The following is a 25380-nucleotide window of genomic DNA, read 5'->3' on the forward strand; positions in this document are numbered from 1 at the left end:
ACTTAAAAAGAAAAATGCAATACCTTTGCCCTTTTCCGAAGAAGTTTTGCTAGTCGAACCACATAAGGTTTAAATTCTCGTTGGTGTATGCCCTGCCTTCTGACTTCCAAACCAGAGTCATCTGAGGCTTCTGGAATAAAGGCCCATCGGTACCTACGTATAGAAGAATTTCAACACTGCTAAGACAAGATGTGCCATGTAAGACAAGGCTACATGAGTGCAGTGGAAAGACCACGACCCCACCACTTCAACAGATTCCAGTGGCAGCTGTGCTGCTTGCAGCCCTGTCACCCAAGACAGGATTCTTCACCTGACCCTTTTCTTCCCCATGAAATATACTATTAACTACCTCATAGGGCTGTATACACTAAATAAGCAAAGTGTTCATTTTTTGTCAGGAGCACAAAGCAAGTAACTGAAATGATTCCATCCTCATCTGTTAATGGGCAAAATCTCTACCATGTACTTGGCCAGATGATCCCACACACACAAGGAGGCAAAGAAATAAAACAATTAAGACTTCTTTCATACCTCCCTTGTATTTTTATTTTCGTCTTCAATAAGTGAAATTAATATCTATGGGAAAAGTTCAAACAGTATAAAAGGACATACTAAAGAAAAGTGGTCTCCCTCCCTCCCACCACAGGATCCATCAATATCACGCTTCCTGTGTGTCCATCCAGAGTTCATGAATAGGGCACATCTGCATACAACCAACCTCCTCCTTTTTAATGAAGTTAAAAAAGCATGACTATTGCTTGTTCTGATTTAATTAGATATCTTGGAGATAATGTCCTATAAAAACCCCATTCTCTTTAACAACTACACAGTACTCCAGTGTTGGAATGAACTGAATTAACCTGTCCTAGATTGTCCCATTTCTTGCTATTACAAATAATGCCACAATGGCTACCCTCACATAATGCTGACTTTTGTACTCATCTGACAGTACAGCCATAGGGTAAGTTCTTGGAAACAGAATCACTGGCTTAAAGTGTATCTTGAATTTTGGTAAATATAACTTCCTTGGAGAATTACTGGATGATATCTGTGTATGCTTGCAACTAGAATAATGCTTCTGTTAAGGTTACAAAGAAATATACTTTTAGATCTTTACCATTATGATAGTTACTTATAAGTGGAACTTCTGAGTATGGCTTTTCCATGTTTATAGGCCATTTCTTTTCTATAAACCATTTGTTAACTGTCAGTGGCTCATTTTCCTACTGGGTTACTGATTTTTACATATTAAGCAAGTTCACAAATATCTTTCCCCAACTCATTGCTGCCTTTTCCACTTCATGGTAGTTTTTGGTCACACAGAAACCTTTTAGATTTTTTATGGTTATTAAATATCTTTAACTTTTGAAATATATATCATGTTTAGAAAGATATTATTCTTTCAAGATTAAATTCTCCATGTCATCTTCTACTACTTTATAGATTTTTAAAAACGGTAGTTTAAAAAAAAAATTAGTTTTTTTTTTTTTTTTTTTTAGTATTACAGCCTATTCCATCCCTTTTCTTTAGTAAGGCTGTCCTGACAAGTAAACAGGATGAACTCATTTTGGTTCTGATCACGGAAGCCAAAAATCAGTACCATGAGCATACTACTTAATGTTCTTCCTAGAGCACCGAAGACTGTAGTTCTATCACTTTTGTGACGATAAGCCTCCTAAATTAATTCTGGCCACTTTCTGACAATTCTGCTTAGGGTCCCTTTCTGAATTTCTTCAGGAATAACATCAGTTTAAAGATACGCGACTCTTCAAATTTATTAAGAAGTAGGTGTACTTTTCAAATGGAAGGAAAAAAGGAACTAGAAATAATCTATAAAGAATTTCTAGTTCTTACCATTAATGAAAAGTAAGCTTGTGAAACAGCACTTTTTAGAGACTTAAGCATGTCTGGTATAGAAAGCAGATTCTGGTAGCTTACCCTTTATCCTATTGATACTCCATTCCAGAAGAAAAATAAAACATTATATCTAAAAACATATTTAATCATATGGCTAAATTCTCAAGTTAGCTATGTTTGATAAAACAATCTTAGTTTGCCTATTAAAAAATTTAAATATGAAAAGCCATAATGAAAGATTTTTGAACACTTATGAGAATTTACTTCTATTAAGTTTCTCCTTAGTCCCCTCTGCTATCATCTCTCCAGTTCAGTTCACTATCATCTGAAATGAAAGCCTCCTTGATTCCAGGCTTGCCCATCTCCAGTCCTCTGTCCAAACTATGCAGCCAAAGTAAAACTCTTAAAATGCAAGCCTGGTAACATCACTTCGTTCCTTATTATGATTCAATGGGTTCCCGCTGTCCCTAGGTTAAAGTCGAATACTCTAATACAGCTCACAAGGCCTTACGTTATTCAGCCCCTTTCCAGCCTCTTCTCACAACATTCTGCTCCTACAATATTGATTCCTCAGCATTTCACACAAACCAGGTCCATTCCAACCCCCCAGACTCCACGTGTGTCCCCCTTGTTCTTCACCATGTCAGTGTAAATCTGCACTGGCGCCTAAAGCTAGGAGGGAGTCTCTGTTGTGTGATCTCAATAGCCTCCTGCATGTCAGCTATCAGAACACCCAGCATGCGTTCAACTGGACTGGAAGCTGCTGAGTCACACATCCCACTGCCTCACATACAGTAGGTATTCAATTTGTTAACTAAATGGTGTTAATTTATCCACAGCAACCATTTACTTCCAGTAACTCTTGCACAACTCCCCCCAAATATTTCAACTTACACAAAAAACTTTTAAATTAGTCCTAGATGTCAGTTACCAAAGCAAATGCATTTTCAAAAATATCCATTTAATATCCTTGCTTTTACTTACATCTGAAACTGAGGAAGATTTTCGGAGGGCAATGCCAGAGCCAAATCCAAAAATTTGCAAGCAGACAGATAGAGGTTTAACCACCGCTGGCTGTTGTATGAAGTAGAAAAGCCATTACCTCCTGTGTAGGTTGTCTCCAGACCAGCCACAGAGGGGCCTGAAGTCCTGTAAGCAGCAGACAGTGATGTCAGCAGTTGCACCCATTTCCTAACAGGTGATTCCCAAATGCCAGCTAACAGTTCTCATTCCGGTACGTGTACCAGTAACTGCTGAGCAAGGTCATGACTAAATTAATTTTGCCGTTTTCCAATAAAAACTTCCCCTCCCCCCCTTTTTAAGGCAGGGTGAGAGAGTGAGCAGAGGAGGGGCAGAGGGAGAGGCAAAGAGAATCTCAAGCAGCCTCCAAGCCCAGTGCAGACTCCAATGTGGGGCTCGATCTCAGGACCTTGAGATCATGACCTGAGCCAAAATCAAGAGTCAGGGGCTTAAGTGACTGAGCCACCCAGGTGCCCTAAAAAGTTCACTTATGTTGAAAATGTAAAAATAGTACAGGATAACTTAAGTTACACTCAAGAAATATAAAAATACAAGCTGTAAAACCAAAAGACCTCCCTATTACTCGATGTCTCTCTGTAAAGATTAGGGGGGGAGGTCTTTCTATAAAAATTGTTATTAGGACTGGGGAATGCTTTTTTTTAAATAAACCTAGCACTGAAGAATAAAGTATATTCAAGACATATGGTGTTAAAGGAAACTTTTCAATTTATAAACTTACTTATACAAAAGTTCCTACATATAAAAAATTATATTTAGTCAATATTAGTACATTGCCTGTACTAAAAATAATACAGTGTAGTACACTGAGATCATGCTGGAAGATCTGGATATACGGATACCTTATTTACAGGTTACCTGACATAATAGGTTTTGCTGATGTTTCAGGGACAACATGTGACCTACCAAAACCAACACAGTTCAGGAGCTGAAATAATATTGTTTTAAACTAAATTTGTCTCAAAGACAAAGGCCATGCGTGTTGAGAGTTTAGTCTAAAATGGTTAAGGAATAAATGATACTATATTATATCCAAATATGATCATTTAGGAAATAACAGATGAATATACAAAGTATTCATATAAAACAGTATCTATACTCTCCTAGTTGTAACATTCTGGATGACTTTAGATACTGAACACTGACAAAATATGGAAATGTAATACATATTACCGTGAAATATCTTCATCAGCAGTGAGTTCCTGCTCCATCAGTAAAAATACCTGTACCTGAAGACCGTGAAATTCATGTTAAATATTTAAACTTGATATTTAATGTTTCTTTCAAGTTCTCTTTGGATATATTTTCATTAAACAAAAAAATAAATTTTAGGGTCCGATCAAATTAAACCCTATCTAGTTTCTGAAAGTTAAACTGCAAAGTTAGCACAGAGCCTTCCTATTGACCGAGCTGGGATGAAGCCAGGCTTTTGTCTGGTGATGATGGAACATGGTTATAGTTACTTAAAAAAAATAGTAAAGCCAATGTCTTTGTGAGGATTATAAGGGCTTGGGTTTTCGGAGTTGATTCACTTCCCTTTCTTCACTCATGTCCTCTTCCCCAGCTCCCCAAATCACTCGGTTGAGGGTGACGGTATGATCCAGGGAGGAGAACGGATGGGTGTGGTGGGACTCAGGAAGGCTGACTGTTTGCGAGATTACAAAATCTATGAAAGTCTCCGTAAAGGAAGCTTAGCTCGGGTAAGTGCTGCCCTTCCAGAGTGAGCACATGCCTCATGGCAGGTAACCCAGCGAAGCCAGCTCTCAGCCCTCCAGAGGCACCGCTACAGCAGCCTGCAAACAGGCCTGGAAGCCATGACCAAAAATCTGGTGTAGAAGAGAATACATGAAACCAGATCAGACAGGGTAATGATTTCCAAGGAAGTTTCAGCTCTGTGGAAATGGAATCTGACTAGTTTTACCATTTTCAACTGTAAAAATTGTCAGTAACAAGCTTAACGAGAGTTCGGTTCTTTTCCAAGATTAGTTTTTATCCAGTAAGCCTGCTGATGCTAATCACACTGTTTTAACCTGAGGATTAAAATTAACTCACAAGTTCTGTAATCATGGTAGGCCAGAGTGAGGTAAGATGTTGTGGAGACATTCTTAAAAGTAACACTCTGAAAAACAGGAACACTTGCGAGTGAAGAGTTGGCACCTGGGGCAAACGGAGACTCTCAACCAATCTCTCTGAAAGACATGCAGTGTATTTTCAATAGGTTAATAATGACGATCATTTTCATGTAAGCTTTTCCATATAAGCTAGCCTACTACTTCTCAAACTATCTGGTGAAGGACCAATTTAAAAAATAAATTTCCAAACTGTTGCAGATTGTTACTTTCATAAAATAAAATAAAAATGAATTACTAGAAAAAAAGTCAAAGGAAGATATAAAGTACAGATGCCATTTTCTTATTAGATTCAACAGATTCTGTCAAATTTATATAAGTAAGTTTAAAATGCTTACTCTAAATTTCTGTACTTATCATGGACGGGATAACAGCCTGGTACTGGTCCAGAGACCACACTTTTGAGTAGCACTGATTTTGGTCAGCTTTAAAAATAAAATCACATGATAAATATAAATAGTGTGCAATGTTGCATATCAGACACTCGGTAGAAAGAGTTAGGAAAGACGGAGCCATTTATCTTCTGAGAGAAATGATCTCACTCAAGAGATGACAACTGTCCTTCCCAGCCCAGTCCCCAATGGTGGCTGTTGAAGCTGGTGGCTGCCTAAGTACACGAACTTGGGTATGGAACCATTCTACCCCAGGCCAAGTTCATCTAAACCCATTTGGTAAAGCTTATCAAAAACCTTATGCAATCCCCCATACAAACGACAGATCTCAAATGTTACTTCTGGCCAAAAATGTCTCGGCTCTGCCTTTATTTTAGTTCTCCTTAAAAATAAAACAGCCCCCTATCCACAATAAAAAAAAAAATCCCACTAACATGCCTGCCTGCAGCAAAATAGTCTTATGCCTCATCTTTAAGTATGAATTCTTCAGGAAACTCAAACCAAACAATAAGTAGTGACCATATTTAGGCAAACACTACAAATTCAGTGCTTGATATTTTTTTTACGTGATGGTAATCTTTGTTGATTCTGCAGAACAGATTTCTGTTTCTACAACATTCTCCATCCACCTACACTTGGTATATTTCACCCCAACTTATAGTTTAAGGAAAGTAGTTCCTAAGGAACAAAAAAACAGTTTGGAAGACAGAGAAAATAGGTTTTCACTATTTACCTTGTATATCTGGAAGATATTTCTGGTACTGGTCAATTTCACTGCTAAAAATAGCAAATGCTAATCTTTTGAGAAGCATGGCTCTCTGCTCTAGCTCCACATCTCGGTTTGCAAAGAGATTAAGGGAACTGCTCTGAGCCACAGCTACACGAGCTGAAAGAAGAACGCAAGCGAGAGGCTGTGATACACTCACGCAATCATCTGAAAAAAGATCATTCTGTCATGTTTTTAAAAATGGTGAGACACCCTATGACTTCCAAGGGTGGGAGGAGCTTGGGGTAGAGGATTCCCGGCTCTTCTCTGGGGCAGAAGGGCTGGCAAACAGACCCAGCATAGGGGAGCAATTGTGAATGTGGAGAAAGGAAGATTTAGAAAATCCCGAACACCAACAATGCCATTTTATAAAACCCTTTCACATTTCATGCCATCTGCCTAATGCCTCATTGCTTTAAAAATAATATCTGGCCTGCCCTTTGTAATTTTTGTTCCCTGCATGGAATGCTTTGTCCCTAGGCCCTCCCAGGGTTGGCTTGTTCAGTTTCACCTCACCTGTCAGCTCTTTAGGTATTACTTAAAATCTATCATATCACCCTACTTTCTTCATAACTATTGACTCCCTGAAATAATCTTATTTATTTGATTAAGGCTAGCATAATGGCCTGGCCCATTTTTGTCTTGTAATAAGTATTTGTTGAACAGATGAATTTGAACCTTAAAACAACCCTGTGTGATCAGAGGACAGAGAATATGCTGCCCCTTTTCCAGATGGGAAACTACAGTTTTTGTTCAAGAACTTATATGAAATCATCAGACTTATCCTGCTTTAGTGCTATTTAGTCATTAGTTTAGTAACTTTATACTTTAAAAAACAAAACAAAACAAAACAAACCAACCCCAGGGCCCCTGGTTGGCTCAGTCGGAAGAGCTCGTGACTCCTGATCTCAGGATGGTGAGTTTGAGCCCCATGTTGGATGTAGAGATTACTTAAAATAAATTAATTTAAAAAAAAAAGGAAAACCCTTTTTTCAGATGAAATACTATAGGAACCCTACTATATAAAACCAATCAAGACAGAGTAGAAGGCGGGTAGAGTGATTCTGATCTTCTCGGTCCTTCTCTTTCTTCCTTCAGAGGAGATAAACAGAGGCCCAGCATTTAGTGACTTGTCTGACAGGCTGAACCCAGCTGTCAGCCCTTCCCTGCCCCCCCCCCCACCTGTCAGTCTTTCATTCATTTAATCATTTCTCATGGAGTGCTCACGATGTACCAAGTGCCATGCTGTGTGCTGGGGGAACAATTTAAACACAAATTAGACACGACCAAACAGTTTTACTGATTATTTATCACCTGTTGTCCTCTTTACATTTTTAAAAAAAGATTTTATTTGAGAGAGCAAGTGAGCGAGCGAGAGAGCGTGAGGAGGGGGAGGGGCAAAGGGCGAGGGAGCAGCAGACTCCCACTGAGTGGGGAGACTGACTCACCCGGGATCATGACCTGAACCAAAGTCAGACCCTTTAACTGACTGAGCCACCCAAGCATCCCATCCTCTTTCAATTTTAACATTCCATCCCTATAGGATATTAAGTATAACTTGACAAAGAGCTAATTCAATAGTTTCTAAAGAAAAAGGTAAACAATAAGAATGGGTCATGATCAGGAAATACACTGCTTAGGTTGTCATCCCATAATACTCACTCATTAAATCTCTAAATGTTGTTTTATCATGTGTCATCAGATTGTCCATAATTGCTCTCCAACTGAAAGAAACAAGGATTACGATACATAATTAAGATTTTGTTGCTGCTACCGTTAAAAACACAGTGTTCTACTTTGCAGGATAGTCGTTGGTTTCAGTGAGATGCATTATCACAGTGAATGAAAGCAAGACCACGACTTACTGATTAACACAAGAGGCATCCATCTGAAAGAAACTGGGATCCATAAAGAGGTCAAACGCTTCTTTTTTCCAAGCTCTCCGTGTGTACTGATACCCACTAAGACTGCTAAGCAGCTGGACACAGGCCCGGTAACTAGGGGCATTATGTGCACTAGGAGGAAGGAGAACCAGAACCATTTTAACTGATACGGTCTAACTTGAATCATGTGATTCATGTATGTTCACATTCACCTAAAACGGTGATATGAAATGAAGGCCCCATAACAGAAATAATGTTTTTCTTTAAAAATCATTACAATTCAAAGCAAAAATAATGTCATTTTGTGGTAATTCCAAAAATGGCAATAAAGGAACACAATTTGTTTCTAATAGGCTTTGAATTAAGAAATCTACTTTAATAAGAGTACCTGTGATTTCGGAGGTAGGGCACAACATAATGCATAATATTTACAAGTAAAGGAATAACCCGTTCCTTTTCATCACTATAGAAAACCATATCCAAAAGATGAGCCAAAACCTAAAAAACATAAGAAATGAAGTATAATCTAGCAGCTAAAACTGACAGCATTTGGAGGTGGGTTTCAGTCTGTAAGTCGAATACCTAGAATACCTTAAAATTATAAAAATCTAAAATCAGATCTAAGCCATTTTTATATGAATGGTTTCTGTCACTCTTTGTTTTTTTGCCCACTATAATTATAGGATAGGAGTATGAGCAAATTTTTACTATTTCCAACTGAGATAGGGAAGTATGGAAAAAGAGAGATCAAGAACCTTCTAATGTGACAGTGATTAAACAGTGAATTAAAGACTAGACACTCAGTATTCTCTTTGACAGTTAAAAGAGGGCTTGAAATAAACTAACCAAATGAACCGAGCTGTTTTAAGTCCCAACTCTATCAATTAATAGTTCTTTGGCCTCAGTCATATTGTTCTAATCTTTATGAGGCTTCGTATCCACAACTGAAAAGCGGAAACAAAAGTGACCTACAAGACTATATAACAGGATATAAAAAAAGAGCATGTCAGAGGATAGATCTAAAAATATTTGGTAAACTGTAAATTATTTCAGAGTGGCAAGCATCATTAAGCATCATTATACCACCTCTAGCCCTCCTGACCATACTGTGATACAAAAGCACTTTTCTTTTTAAAAATCATACTTAAAAAAATAGTGCATGGGGAAGGAAGCAATATCTAAAGCTATCGCTAATATTTAACAAACTAAATAGTCTGAATACAAAGTCAAAACTTTATTCTTCATAGTGATCTCTAGAAGTACAAAATGGTTTTTCAAATTTAAAACTCCTCTGGCAGAATTACCTGCTATTACTGAATTATGACATTGTTTTCTTGGAAGTTCGTGTGAAAAAACTTGATATTTACCTCAGAAAGTAATGTCAATGCATGGACACTATATACAGAAGGAGTTATGTTTGAAGTTTCCATTGCAGGTGATAACATATCTAAATAAGAGAAAAGACAGGTAAAGTTACAGTTACACCTTTTCCCCGTAAAAAAAGCTACCTGCTAACATGAGAAAGGGATGGTCTTATGGTGCTTACAGTGCGAGTTGCCAGGATTTCGTAGTAAACAGGTGCCTATAAATATGAACCCCAATGTTTGAGATCAATACCTTCAACATCAGATTCCAAATTGGTTCCATCCACCATTATTTTGGGAGAAGGCTTAACTTCAAGATTTCGTCGCAGCCATGTTGTCTGTTCCAAAGAAGAACCAGCAATGGCACCAATTGCATCCACTATTTTATGAGTCACGTCCTAAAGAAAAAAGGAAAAAAAAACCACTCTATGTATATGTGTGTGTCTGCGTGCACACATGTGCTCTTATAACTTCAGAGATGATCTTATTTAACCTTATCTTTTTAGAGCTGAGGGCACCGAGACACAGAGTTTTGGCAACGGCCCTCAATTCAGAATGCCTTACCTGAAGGTCTCTTTGGTCTTTTTTATTTTCCAAACTAGGGTTTTTCATAATAAACTCATTCAGAACCCTAAAAGGGCCAAAAGAAAAAAAAAAAAAACAGGAAATATCAGTGTAAAGGAAATGATGCAATCTGATTTGTCCCAGTGACCAAGTGGCTTTGTGGCCTCAACTTCTATTTTATGTGTTTAATGAATATATGAGTATCCTATGACTCTGTTGAAAGGAATAAACATATGTACAAAAACACATGTAAAGGATGTTCCTGACAACTTATTCATAAAAATACCAAACTGGAAAGAACCCCAAAGTCCAGCAACAGAAGGGAATTTGTAGCATAATCATACAGTGATACCGAAGAGCAATGAAACAATAAATTATAGCTACATGAAATTACATGGATGAATCTTATAAACATAAGTTGTGTGAAAGAAGCAGACACAAAATAAAATATTTACATATACTTATAGTTCAAAAAAAGGGCAAAATTTATCTGTGGTGTTAGAAGCCAGAATAGTGGTTATCTTTGGGGAGAAGGAAAAGGACAGTAATGGGGAGGGCACCTGAGGAGACACATGGTGTTTTATTTCTTATTTTAGACTTGATTATATAGTTGATATGTTCACTCTAATAACTTGTGGGGTAGTGTACTAATTATTTGTATATTTTTCTGTTTGTTTTATGTATCAACAAAAAAGTAAAAAAACAAAAAACAAAAAAAAAAACCCAGCAATTTTAAATTGTAACAGAAATGGTTTCTTACCCTGTGTGTGTATAACAGATTAAAAATACTTCATGAATGAAAAAAAATGTCAACTTGTTATTTGCTAAAATTCCACTCAATATTTACTCTGACACTTACCTTTTGTTAAGATAAATTATATGCATAATTATTTCCAAACTAACATGTGAGGTTATATTGAAAAGCAACCTTCATATCAATTTCTATTTTATAATTAAGAATTTTTAGAACATCAGTGGAATGGTCGGTAGTAAACAAACACATAACCAGAAATTTAAAAAGGGAATTAAGTTTCTAGTCTAACTGAAATGTCTAACTTTTTACTTAAACAATCTCAGTATATACACTTGAGAAGGAGGTAGGATCCCTTATTTTCTGAGAAACGAGAAAGGAAGAAAAAGCAGGTGAGGAGAGTCTCCTATGGGGAAGCTAGAGGTGACAATAAATAGCTTTAATTTCTAATGAAATTAGGCAGCAGGGTTATTTGCTGTAACTCAAAGAACTGTACGTATAGTCCCTCTTTGAGCCTCAAAATAACTTAGGTAGGTAGGGCAGGTGCCATTATTTTTGCTTGACAGACAGGAAAATAGCCTTGGAGAGATTTATGCGGTACCCAAGGTCACAGGAACGAGGGCTGGAACTAGAGATTAGAAAAGAAGAATTAGAAATCTTCATGAGTACGTTGTTTGATTTCTAGGATTTATATTTATCTTCTCAATCACTAAAACTCATACACACCAGTTATCTGAACTTTTGATCCAGGAATTGCAGACATTGAGTCAGTTGTTCTTTTCTCATTACATCTTCAACATCTAAAACTCCTTCAGCTTTTTGATTTAGATAATTTTCAAAATAGGTAGTGTGAGGGACTGGGAATCATCATGAGCCTGAAATTCCTGGGCAGGGGCTCTGGCTCACTTTGGCTGGGCTGGGACCTTAGTGTTACTCAGCTACCTCAGCCTGACCTGCTCTCACCAAGCTCTCACCACGATTCCTCTACCTCCTCTCTGCTTCCTAGAGCAAGAGTACATGTCCGCATTTACCAGAAAACTTGACACCATCTCACTGAAGGATCCTCACCTTCCTTCTCCACTTCAAAATTTTCTAGACCATTGGTTGCCAAATCAGAATTGCTAGTTCCCATAAGGAAAATAAGGGTCGAAGCTAAGTCTGTGTATATAGTCACACACCTACACATATAAAATCCCCATCAGAACTACAGAAGTCAACCAAAAGGTCAAAGTTCTTTGGACTTGGTTAATTTATATCCATTCAATATGAGAATATGTTGACTGTCGCTGGCCACTGAAGACCTCATTGGACTGTTTGAGGTAATGTAAAAAGGCTGGGGAAAAGTTTACTCTATTCCCTCCCCCGCCCTTATATCTTAAGCAGTCCTTTTCAGTCCTTTTCACACTTTAGTGTGCACTCACTCAAATCACTTGGGGATCTTGCTAGAAAGCAGATTCTAATTGGGGTGGTCTGGGGTGAAGCCTGTTCATGTTCAGGGCCCTGAACTCAAATGACTTTCCTCTATGAAGTTCCCTATCAGCCATCCTACTCATCCCTAAAGTAACTACTATTACACGTTTTATGTTAGTACATTTACATTTTGTATAAACATGCATTGTTTCCTCCCTACGGCCTCCTCCCCTTTTTTTCAGGCCTCATACCATATGTCTAGTTCTATACCTTGAGAATTCCATGAGAAGACAGTGATCGTGTGGTCACCCAAAACATCTGTTATTCAGCAATTAGGTCAGTGAACATTATTCTGTTCTTCAAAATAATATTTTTAAGCGAAATTGCTTACCCAAGTATAAGAAACTGCCCTGGGGCTGGAAGACTGAGTTGTATAGAGTCTTTCAGAAGTATCAACAGTGATGCCCAGCTATCCACTAAATTGGGCACTGGAATTCTGCAAGATAAATAGAGTTGTGTATATATAGAGAGAAGCACAGCAAACTTTAATTTTCTTTATATTTTCCCACAGCCTTTAACACATTTTCCTACTAGTTTCTCTGAAACATTCCCTAAATTTGTATAGACTATATAGGACAAAATTCCTAAAAGCCTTGTTTTCTATTAATATTAAATTAAAAAAAACCCAACACATTTAAAATATCCAGTGTGACTTATTAGTACAGAAATTTTGCTAGAGAAATCCCAGTTTTAATTACATGGACTCTCAGAAGCCAAATACAATTGCAGTAAGTCTCAGTTTAATTACTGACATCATACTTGCTCTCAGTCCTGTTCTCTCCATTTATATTAGCTCTTTTTCTTCACCTATGAGTCTTTATCTCATCGAAGGGAGAGTTATCAATCTGTCCTGAACCAAGTGGTCTCACATCTAGAGAAGTTAAGATTATCTCTGTTTCAGTCTGGCCTTAACCATAACACCTCTATGTATCTAAGTTCAGATGTTAGGTAGTCCTTGCTCTAAATGACAATCAGTTTAAATATATTACCTAACCTAAGTTTATAAATGTTAGTCATACATCACAAATTGATGCCAAGTTTGGTGATTAATATGGAACTGCCTTATAAGGGAGGATTAAGATTTAGGTCTTCAGTAAGGAATTTATCAAAGCTCAACTGACCTCTGTTCAGGAGAACATAAAACTGGAATACCAGAAAAAGATATTTTATCATCATTCCTAACGTTAAAAAAAAGTCAGATTAGATTACATGTTCACCCATATCAAAGTAATAATGGATTCGGTGTCAAGAGGCATGGTTTCAAGAGTTGGATTCAGCATTTCATTTATTCTTAAATGATTTTCTTACAATTCATTGTTTCAGTAGCCACAGAATCTCTAATACACTTAGGTCTTTAGGTTTGCAGGATCTGCCTGGCTGGCTCATTAACATACCCACTGACTTGTATAAATATTTCCATAGACAATGTTTCTAGCATTTGTTCTTTTAGTTTTAAAAGGAAAAATAGCAACTTCTTGGAAGGATTCAGGTGCTTGTCTCCTCTATTCCCTGACCTTTATGCGTTGCTAATGCAGTAAGGAGAGATTTCTATCAGTTATCTTACCTCTGAATATAAGCATAGAAAAACTGAAGCATGCAGACTTCCAAAGAAAGATGTTTCTATAAACAAAAGAAATCAATTTTACATTGAAGAAAAACGCTGCTTTAGCTTTTTTACTGTTGCAACCACTCTGTACTTTACTGCCAATTTTTAATATAAAACATTAAAAGAAAACAAAAACACTAGTTTGTCATAAAAAATAAAGCCATGTGAATTCATTTAGTAGAAAAAAACTTAACCCAAGAGCTGTTTAAAAAGCTGAAAATGGATAGAAGAAATCAAAAGGTTGTCAAACCTCCCCCACAACACATCAAAAGTTGATACTCCAGCCATTATTTTTACATGATCCATTTACTCTGTAAGCATCAACATCAGTTTTAATCAGCTTATACTTGGTTGGTGCTAGCAGAATTGGGTTGAAGATTTTTACGAAATTTGAATTTAAATCTATTTTACTACAAGTTTCTCCTAACTTAGTGTAATTTGTTCAAATCTGAGACCAACTCCTAATAGCCTCCTAATGTAGTCTTTAAATAGAGATAGTGCCGAGTGTAACATATAATAAAAAAGAAAACACTTGTCGTTAGAATTAGCACACTCGGCACTATCTCTAGTGGGTGGGGGGATGGGTGAGCCTGGTGATGGGTATTAAAGAGGGCACGTTCTGCGTAGAGCACTGGGTGTTATACGCAAACAATGAATCATGGAACACTACATCAAAAACTAATGATGTAATGTATGGTGATTAACACAATAAAATAAAATTAGTAACAGGCAAGAAAATGATACTGATGTCCACTGACATTTACCAATTTGTTCCTTTTTAGTACCAACTATTCCCTTGAAGGTTCCCCTTTATCATACACAAAGAAAAATCCAGTATCTAATGGATTCAGAATTTAGACTCAGAGCAAGGAGGCAGCCGTTGGAGGGTGTGGTGGTAGAATTTGTTCTTGTTTTCATGTCCTTCATGCCTAGTCCAATGTCTGGCACAAGCAGGTGCTCAAAATATTATGCTGAATTGAGCTTTCACATGCAAATTTAAAATCCTATCGCAAATGCCCCAGGGGTGATGTAGGAATAGTTAGCATGTTAGAAGCTAATATGGATATTAGCTATTCACACATGCAGGTATACTCTTCCCATTGGCAACTCAAGAAAAAGATAAAATTTTTAAAAATAAACATTTTCAGATATGTGTAACAATTCTGTTTATTTTCTCAGAAAATATCTCTTAGTATTGCTGGAACAAAGAACAGAAGAAAGTAGAGAAGTTCATAATTTTACTCATTTGCAGACTTTTATATCTGCCTAATTAGAGACAACGTGCTGTGAATAATGTATTATTACTGTATTGTATTATTATTACTATATTATTATTCATTTCCTGTAGCCCTTGCAAAGTGCGGGTTTGTACATGGTCAAGAAATGACACTGACTAGAACTAAAGTTACGGCAAAATGTTGGACATCCATTCGAGAGAGAAAGCAATAAAGAAGCTGTAAAATAATACTAATGATAATAATAAGGCAACAACTGAGGTCAGCTGACCTTGGGCTCTGGCTTGTAGGTTCTTCCTTTAAATGACCAGAAAAACCTCCCCTAAGAATTCGGTCATACCAGTCTGAACTGCCTTAGATGTTCACATAAGAGATCTAAGCAGGGAATGGCTCTTCACCAGCTACGGGAATGATCACAATAGCAGTCACTGCAGATACTGATAAATGTTGATTATGGTAGTGTGATGCCTTCCTCTCTGCAATCTGTAAAAGGACAATGCTGTACAAAAAAATATCTTACCTCCCAGCATCATTTCTGAAACAGAGTTGTCAATAAATGCAAAGAAAAGCTCTTCTTACCTTGTCCTTGGCTATGGCTGGGGGCTGCTTTAAAACTTCTTTCACGGTCTGCATAACGGTTTCTGCTCTCATGACACTGATGGAGCGAACGAGTTCTACTAGTAAGAGCTGTTCTTCACTCGCTGCAGGAATGACCTGGATAAATACATCATTGTATCTCTGTATGTAGGTGGGTACATAAGTCTTTTAAGAGAAGTCACAGAATTAAGAGAATATTTCATGGGCTCTTTTTAATATAAAGGACTTTGCAAGTCTGATTAGGTAAAAAAAATATATTTTTATCAATACAATGTATATATATCATTTCAAAAAATCAAATAGGACAATAAGCCTTACAAGAAAAGATAGCAGTGTCCTATCCTGTATCTCACATTCCCAAAGCAACCCTGCTCAATTCTTAGCTCTTTTCTATTAGAGTGATACACAGCTTTTTCCCCCATTTCATGATTTTTTTTTCAATTTCCTACTGACTTCCTACGTCAGAAGACAAAAATTTAGCTCCCCTACACTTCTCTCCCTACCTCCCAACATAGTTATGTCATAATTTTACTTAAATCAATATCTAATATTCATTAACTATTTACGGTTGTACTGTGTATTATACTGTCATACATTTCTTTTACTTTTTCTTTTTCCTAGAGTTAATAAACTGCTTTATTTTTGTTTGGTTTTCTCCATCTCTATCATAAATTCATCCGCAAATTACTCCAACAACTGTAAACCTCTCATTACATATTCAAATATATTAGATAATTAATCTTCTACCCTTTTCCTCCTGTTTTTTTTTTTTCCTTGAGACATCTGTTAGAGGTCTTTATGCTCTACCCTGGGTTGGTACTCCCTAGGCTTGCTACAAAGTAACATCTTGATATCTTTTCTGTGACCATCAGTCTAGAAATTCCCATTCCTTGTCTTCTCTGTCCAAACCCCTCATTCTTGGATCCCGTGTCTTCTTCCTTCTTGGTTTATTCCTCCTCTAATGGAGATGCATCTTCCAGTAGCCGAGAAAGGGTGAATTGATGGTAATACCTTTATAAAAAATAGATACTGCATGGTTCAAAATGCCTTGAGTGACAGTTTGACTGGATAAGGCATTGTAGGTTGAAATTAATTTTTCCATCACAATTTCCAGCGCTGCTCTTGATAAGTCTTATCATGATTCCACTGAATAGGAATAGTATTTTCTCTTAAGAAGATTTTCAGATCTTTGATTTCTAGTGTTCTGAAATTGCATGCTGATCTTTGTGTAAATCTCTTTTCACAGTGTCTGTGGAAACTTATTTCCTTCATTTCTGGAGAATTTTCTTGTACCATTTCATTAATATTTTTTCCCTTCATTTCTTCTGTTCTTTCTTTCTGCAAAAAAGATACTGACCCTCCAGTATCACCTCTCCTAATTTTCTGATCTCCTTTCCCCTACTTCCCATATCTCTAAGTTTATATTTTATTTCTGGTATTTATCCACTTTCTCTTCCAACACTTGTACTGATTTTGTTTCATTTCTGCTATAAAAAAACATATCCAAGAAAAATTTTAATTTTTGCAAAGGTCTTTCTTAGAATTTTCTTGTATCATGGATGCAATATAGCTTCACCTCTTCAAAGGCATCACTATTATTACTTACATGTTATTCTGTTACCTGTATTGTTTCTTTTGACTTTATCTAGTTGTTTTGGTCACTGTCTATCAATAGTAGAGGCTTTCTTCATGTGGCTGGTAATCCTTGGCTCTTTATTCATATTTAAATGTCAGGAATAATAATACGACTAATATTTACAGAGTGCTTTTAAGTGCCAGACATTGGCTCTAAGTGCCACATACCTATATTCTTCCAATTCTCACAACTCCATGAAGTAGTATTTCTACCTCAGGGTCATACAGTTAGTAAAGTAAGGATTTGGTTTCAAAGTCTGTGCTCATAACAACTATTATTGCTTTTGAAACAGAAATTAAAAAGTGATGAGAACTCAAGCATTTGTGTGCAAGACCAGCGGGTAGGGAGGCCTCCCTGTGTGGTCACTGCAGCCTAGTGTTTTGTTAGTAGCCTCAAAAACTTTAGTAGCTATATGTCTTTTTTCTTGGTCAGGTCATCTTCCCAGGAGGGAATCCTCAAAATTCCTACCTAAGGGCCATATTGCTTCCTGCTACCTACTGGGGTGAGGCTAGTGCCCAGTTTTCAATATATAAAATTTTTGCGAACGCTCCTGTTTTCACCATGAAGTCTAATGTGTACCTGTGTGAATCTTGTGCCCTTGGGTTCAGAGCCTTTCTTGACCAACTCTTTACAGGGCAAACGACTCCAATTTCCTGCTTGGGTGCTTAATGCTAATTAAGAGCAAGTGGTTGCTTGAGCTGGGGAAAAGGGATCTAGAAGTTGTCCAGCTGCTCCTTATATAAATTTTCAATCAATCCTCCAGATTTCAGCCACATCCCAACCCTGTGCCTAGAGGTACCTGACACTTCAAATTCCAGAAACCATCTGTAGTTTTACAGTGGAAACTGCTTCCTTTCTTGCAATTTAGTTATCAATTTTCTCTATTAAATCAGTTACCACACACAGACGTGTTTTTTTCATTCTTGCAAAATTCTGCTGACACTTCTTATTTTTCTGTGGTCAACTCAATTTTTTGTTGTGGGTTTATGCATTTTTAAATTCTTTTATTCTCAATTTTGAAAGAGCACAGAAAAATGCATGTGTTTGTTATGCCTTGTTAATAACAAAACACAGGTCCTTGACTGATTTTAAATAGTTCAGGATTTTACTTGTCTAATGTAGTATCTGTTACTGAATCCTACCATGTAAAAAATGTCATAAGTATGAATATTTTTATTCCTTTTGAAATTTCAACATATATGTAATGTGAAATCAACACAAAAATAACAGATCAGAAACCTTTAAGTACACAAATCATATATCTTCTGTGAATGTTAATTATTTAATAGCCTTAGTAGTCTAATGAGTTACTATTTCCAATATAGAACATTTTTGAGCTTTCGAACTCACAAAGCTGCAAAAATTTCACATATATAATCCAGTTAAGCCAATATATGGATTACATTTAGAAACTAACTACTTAAGCTAGTAGTTAGTTTCTAATGGAAATCTAGTCAAGATGAAAACTCTCCATACCCTGAATGACTAACATTTAAAAAAACACCCTGTACTATGTTAACTTTTCTATTTCAAATAGAGTTAATATACGAATTTCTTTTCTTGCATAAAATGATGCTTTTTATACTTATTTAAGACATTTGGGCAATAAATACATCATTATCTAAACCTGTAGAAAAACTATTGCTTTTATATTCCTCATCCCACCCCAGGCCCACTGCAACTAACGGGGAATTGAAGATTTGCATGTACTCACCAAACGCTTCTCAAACGACACAAGAGAAGTACCAAATGGTTAAACATGTACCTTGGTCCGGGTGGTGGTTTTGTTCTGTCTTCTTTCATTCCATACAAACGCAATAGCAGCCATAAAGTGAACACCATGATTCATTGAAATGGGGCCCAATAATTCAAGGATCTGCTGTCTCAAGTTCTAAAACAATTTAAATAAACAAGTGAATTAAAAATTATGAAACATTAATAGACTGTACTTTTACCTTTTTTTGAAATACTGTATAGTGCTTTCATTTTTGCCACCTAAATAACAGTACAGGACACTTTAATAGTGTTAAAGGAGGCAATCACGGTTATTTTAACTGGGAAAGGAAAAAAAAACCCTATAAAATGACAACTGCCAATTGTCTATATGACGTAATAGGAAAACACTATATATGAAGTCCAATTACATTAGTAGATCCCTTTAAAAAGGAAAGGGAGTGTTTTATATTTAAGTGAAATTATACAACGGAAAAGCATAATTTAATCTATACGTAAGTACTTAAGTAAAATTTTAAAGTAGTTTCCACCCTTCCTCTTCCCCTAATTTCAATTGTGCTCCCATTACTCCTCGATCTAGGGAGTCAAGTCTAAGAGTAAGATTAGGTAACTGAGGACTATCAATTCAACAACTTGACTTTGCATAACATGCTTTCAAATAGAATTTTCATCTAAGTATAAAGTAGAAAATTTGGAAAATGCCAGAGTGTAACAAAAAAATTTAAACACTCAACCATTAATCATATTATGCTGAGATAATCACTATTAACATTAATTTCTTTTTCTGCATATAATTTTTTATAGAATTATAAATACAAGATTTGTTCAATTATGTAATATCCTTGTTTCACTGAAGTTTTACACATTTTCTATCCAGAGATTTCTTTAAAACCACAATTATTAGTAGCTACATAATGTAACATTAAAAGTATAATTTATTTAACCATTTCCATATTTGCTGTTTAGGATCTCTCTTTTTGCCACTACATAAGTCTATAATGACATGTATGTATCTTTGCATAATTTTGATTACCTTAGAATTCATTACTAAAGTAGATTACTAGGTCATAAACTACAAAACTTTTAAAGCTCTCTGTGCATATTGCTAAACTATTTTCTAGGAGGGTTTTGTATATTAAAATGTCAACTTAAGATGTCCTAAAGAAAAGGAATAAAATTATAATATGTATAAATGAACCTCAAAAACATTGTCACATGAAAGAAGCCATATACAAAAGACCAAGTAACACATGATTCCATTTATTAAAAATGTCCAGAAAAAGAAATGTATATGTAGAGAAAACAGATTAGTGGTTGATTGGAGTTAGTGAGGGGGAACAGGGAGTGACTGCAAATGGGCACCAGGAATCTTTTTGTGGTGATGGACACGTTTGGTGACTGTGGTGACAGTTTCACAACTCTGGATATGTAGTAGAAAAAAAAATCATTGTACTGTATATACTTAAAATGGGTGAATTCTGTGATATTTCTCAATGAAACAGTTAAAATTATTTGGGAATTAATTAGTCAATTCATGCAGCATGTCAAAAATACTACTCAAATTATTCACAAATTCTGAATACAATCTTTAGGAAAGTCCCTGAATCAACTCCTGAGCTCCACAGAGGAAATGTGAATTGTCTAACCTTTGTGGCTCCAAGATTAATGGTGGTAACAGATGCAGAGGCAGCAACGGTGATCTTTTCTGAAGAATCAGCCTGATGCAGGATGCTCCAAAGCAATGTCACAGAAGACATGATCATATGAAGGATCGAGAGGATTCCACTGCGGGCTTCAAACAAGTGTTTTTGGTCTACGTTGACCAAAAGCTTAAATCGGGGGAAAAAACACGTATCACTTACTGAGGTTTACAAATGGGTACTTATTGGACCTCATTCTTTTCAAACTAGCCAAATATTCATGCAGTCTTACTTGGTGATACTGAGTAGTAGGATCCAACAAACAGTAATGGATAATGGCTGTGATCCCTTCTAAAAGAGTAAGAATCATATCTGGTGGAATGATTGATGCCATCCACAGAGGCCTGAAATAAAATGTATTCATTTGAACACAAGTTCTGTGAAAGAAAAGTTCATATTCTTATCAAGAGTAAATGTCCAGCAGGTGCTAGGCACATAGTAGGTGCTCAATAAATAGTACAGGAGTAAATAAGAGCATATATTAGAAGTTTTTATATCCTAATCTCTAAAATAAGTGAGTTGTACTAGAGTTCTTTTTGGCTAAAGAATTCAATACAAAATAAACAAATATAGCCAGTAAATTTCTAGTAACTATGTAAAAGCAGTCATATCAATATTAAATGATAAAGGCAGTTCTCTCATACTTTACACGTAGTAGCGAAGGTTATACAGGAGATAAACCAGACACGAGTCTATTAAACATGTGGCTAATTTCTGATGACTGAACATGGGGATACAGATGGAATTCACCACTAAACACGAAAATCGGAAACAAGAAATAAAATCAGATGGGAAAACAATTATTTTTAATTTAAAATTAATTTTTAAAAAAATTTATTTGAGAAAGAGAGAGAGCACAGGCAGGGGGAGTGGCAGGCAGAAGGAGAGGGAGAAGCAGACTCCCCGCTGAGCAAGGAGCATGATGCGAGGCTCGATCCCAGGACCCTGGGATCATGACCTGAGCTGAAGGCAGATGCTTAACCCACTGAGCCACTCAGGCGCCCCTTAAAATTAATTTTAGTGTGACATTAATTTCCACTTAGGTAACTTATCAGATAAATCTAGGGAAACCCTTTGTTGGGCTTTGCATTACTTTCGCCAGCTCAGTCAAGAAGAACATCAAAATTAATTACAATCCTTAGAATAAAAAAAGGCCTGTTTACTCCTACCATTCTTGCATTCTTTTATCGACACTCTTTCTCAAGCTGAATTTCGTTGTGAAAATAATATACTATCTGTAATGTACTGATAACCACTAATTTGTTTACTCAAATGGTAAGTGACTTTGTGGACAATTCCGTGTCAACATGTGAAAGATGTCAATGATAAAGTTAAAAATCAACCTTACCTACTATCAGATAATCCTGTTTCGTATTTGTACTGCTGGATTAGATTATCTAAATTTCGGCAAAGCTGCAGCGTCACAGAAACAACCACCCTCTGTAGCACTTTTCCCATGTAAGGCAGAGTAGACGTGATTAAAGCAATCCACTGCGGGTGCATCTTACAAGCACAATGTTGATGCAAAGCTCGTATCACTGCACAAAGGAACATGCCTTGACACGTGATTGGCTGAGCGTGCAGATACTGAAGAGAAGTCATGGGCTGGTGGGGATTGATGTGTTCCAGGTCCGAGACGACAAAATCAAAACCCGTTTCGCTCTCTTCAGGGATAGTCATTACCCGGTGTTCTAGAACAATGAGCCTCTGAAGCACTTTAAGAAGTTGTGACTGGAGTGTGCTGCCACTGTCAAATTCATCCTCCGAGAAATTGATAAGGCTGTCTTCTGAGAAACCCTCTTCGACGGCGACCACGTTCTTGCCTGTCACCTTCTCACTGTGCCATTTCTGTGCGCTGAAGATAGAGGACAGCAAGCAGTGAAGAATCACCTTCTGAACTTTGCACTTAGATAACATATCAGAGATAAAACTCGGGAAACCCTTTGCTGAGCTTTCTATTACTTTTGCCAGCTCAGTAAAGAGAAGCGTCAAAATTTCAATGCTCAGCATCTGCATGTTTCGATTGCCTATTAAGTCCTGTGCAGTGACCTTGACGTGAGTTGGGTAGTGGCTACGCATGTAATACAAGCAGAGGGAAATAAGGATTTCTATGTACATAGAACTCCGGAAGTTATGATTTGAGTCCACTGGAATGTGACTGTAAAAGTCTTTGCCCATAACAGAAATCCGGTGTCTGGCCAAGAGATTCTGAAGCAGAGACAACTGAGGGGTGTATGCATTATTTACACTAGTGGTTGAAATGGCATTTACAAAAGTAATAGGGTTAGTTTTTAAGATGGCTTTGATGGCAGAAAAAGCATAGAGAGTCCTCGACGAATCATACAACTGGAGATACAGAAGCACATGCTGATAGAGCGGATGGATGTTGAAATTGGGAGATTTCCGTGATCCGGGAGAACCCATATCACTTTCAATTTCAGAAATTTCTCCCTCTCCACAGCTGTACCAGTTCTCTAAATCCAGGCCATCGCTGAAGAACACACTGTTTTGTTTGAGTTTTTCATTTGAAGTTTTTTTCTTGTCATCATCCTTTTTTCTGGCAAGTTTTACTTTAGGTTTTGCTCCTGGTTGTTTACCAGACTCCTTAACGATGGTTTCTTTCTCAGAGACTTTTTCTGATAATTTTTCTTTGAAGCTGAACTGAATGCTACTGTGACTCCTCTGTCTAGATTTGGTTTCTACGGAGGCAACATTAGAGTCCTGGAAAGTCTGTGTGGTTCCTGAAATACAAGGTGAGGAACTATTTCTGGAGATTCCATTTGCCACGCACTCATGGCCTCCCTCCGCAGACACAGACAGAAAGCGGGAACTGTCATTACTCAGCACAGCACTCTGGCTCTGCGGAGCGGACTGATCATCAGTTTGGAGCATCTCTTCGCCTGGGCCTACATCCCTGTACTTTGGGGGCATAGCTTCAATTTCTAACTGAGATGTAACTGATGCAGATTCTGCTTCGAGGCCACTTACAACTTTACAGATCAGGTCAAACACTACCTGCTGAACATCATCATCTGGGGAGCTCGCATTTGGCATTTGGGAATCTTCTTGGACATTCACATTTTCAGGATCGACTTCGTAACTCAAATTGTCCCCAGCAGAGGACTGTGAACATCCAGAGTCAGAACTCTGAAGTACTTCTATCTGTTGGTCTGGAAGATCAAAATCAGATACAACCATTGGAATTGTCTCACTGCTGGTACTTAGAAGGGAAAGTCTGTCGCTCAATGGATTAACAGTGAGACTAAAATTCTCTATTTCATCCATGGTAAGCGGCTTTTCACCATTCCCTTTAGATGCAATGAGTTGTACTTGGCTTACTGGCATATGAGGAAAATAGCAAAGAAGGAAAAATAGAAGACATATTAAAATAATTGAAATGGTAGACTGAACTCAAGATTTTTAATCATTAGCTTCATCACCAACTTATACTTTCCTAAAATTACATTTTAATTTATTACTATTTTAGACCCTTTAAGTTAGAAAATTATGTAGATGACTATTAACTAGAATTTAGCAAGACAATTCAACAAGAGAAAGCCTATTAATTCAATTGAATTGAACAGAACAACACATTTAAAACAGATACAATATAAAAATTTGCCCTTATCCCCAAATAAGGTATCTTTTTTATGGCAGTTCAAAATTTTAGTTTTTTTCCTCCTTGTGTGATACTTCCCTTTAGCTATGTTATTTCTAAGAATTCAAGTAGTTTGGGAGTAGGTATATATATATGTAGTTCCTTGATTTCAATAAAATTCAACATTTATGAATTATCTAGTATGAGTAAGGCCCTGAACCTAGAGACAATGGCGGTGAGAGAAGGAAAAGACATCATTGCTCTCTACAGAGTTTGAACTCAGTAGGGGATCACAAACACATTCATCCATTTCTATACTTTTTGAGGGGCATACTAGGCTGACGGCATTCTTTTTAGAAAGAGCAGAAGGCTTAGTTCCATATGAATAGTACCAAGCAAATGTTATAAAACTCAGGGAAAGCATGGTGACCCTACAGCTAAGGAGACTGATCTCAAGGTGAGAATTCAGCAGACAGGCAGGAACTGCAGCAAGTAAAATGCTAACACAAGGAAGTTGGGGTGATAAGCAGGGTAGGGCATGCTCTGAGAAGACTCAGGGGAAGCAGTGGAAAGGAAGGCAGAGAAAGGAAAGAAGGCTCTGTAGAGACACACTAAAGATGAAGTAGGAGCACACCAGCTTGGTCACAGCTTCATCACTCAGCAGCCATGGGACTGTGAGAAAGCCACAGCCCGCTCAGCAGCAGCTCCCTGCTCAGGGTTATTTGTGAAGGTACAAATGAGATATGTGAGCATCTTTTGTCTCTGAAGTGTAATAAACTTATCTAATCTATGGAGCCATTATCACTGTATTACAGATGGCATCACTTGACAGTTTGTAAAGTGTGGACTTCAAGTAATAATAGTGAATATTTAACAAACACTTAGGATATGCCAGTCTGCACTAAACATGTCACAAACAGGACGACATCTGATGTTCACAGTGAAGCCTGGAAAGGTGGGTGCTATGATCCCCATTTCAGAGGAAGAAAATGACTCATGAAAGCTAAGTGTGCACTACAAGCTTATTACACATTCCCAGTGAAGTAGCTCCACAGCCTTG

General features: G+C 37.0%; 1 protein-coding gene across 8 annotated transcripts in view; it reads right to left on the bottom strand.

The window, feature by feature from the left end:
* Positions 1–25380, bottom strand: part of DOP1A (DOP1 leucine zipper like protein A) — a 115210-nt gene that overhangs the window by 6527 nt on the left and 83303 nt on the right. For all 8 annotated transcript variants that reach the window (XR_015768339.1, XR_015768337.1, XR_015768335.1 and 5 more), the window contains exons 19-36: positions 22071–24060; positions 20955–21066; positions 20669–20851; positions 19054–19179; positions 15635–15769; positions 13779–13834; positions 12546–12650; positions 9994–10060; positions 9683–9827; positions 9433–9512; positions 8454–8563; positions 8048–8197; positions 7845–7906; positions 6150–6302; positions 4948–5084; positions 4069–4124; positions 2842–3006; positions 24–153 (exon numbers count right to left, since the gene is read on the bottom strand). Coding sequence is in view for 3 of the 8 variants with exons in the window: in XM_028108008.2 (XP_027963809.1) it covers positions 24–153; positions 2842–3006; positions 4069–4124; positions 4948–5084; positions 6150–6302; positions 7845–7906; positions 8048–8197; positions 8454–8563; positions 9433–9512; positions 9683–9827; positions 9994–10060; positions 12546–12650; positions 13779–13834; positions 15635–15769; positions 19054–19179; positions 20669–20851; positions 20955–21066; positions 22071–24060 (3962 nt within the window). In the remaining 5 variants the exon portion in view is untranslated. The remainder of the gene's footprint in view (positions 1–23; positions 154–2841; positions 3007–4068; positions 4125–4947; positions 5085–6149; positions 6303–7844; positions 7907–8047; positions 8198–8453; positions 8564–9432; positions 9513–9682; positions 9828–9993; positions 10061–12545; positions 12651–13778; positions 13835–15634; positions 15770–19053; positions 19180–20668; positions 20852–20954; positions 21067–22070; positions 24061–25380) is intronic.

This window comes from Eumetopias jubatus, unplaced genomic scaffold (assembly GCF_037043125.1).
Source record: "Eumetopias jubatus isolate StellerSeaLion01/CBP00866 unplaced genomic scaffold, mEumJub1_p1.0 scaffold_6, whole genome shotgun sequence".
Classification (NCBI taxonomy): domain Eukaryota; kingdom Metazoa; phylum Chordata; class Mammalia; order Carnivora; family Otariidae; genus Eumetopias; species Eumetopias jubatus.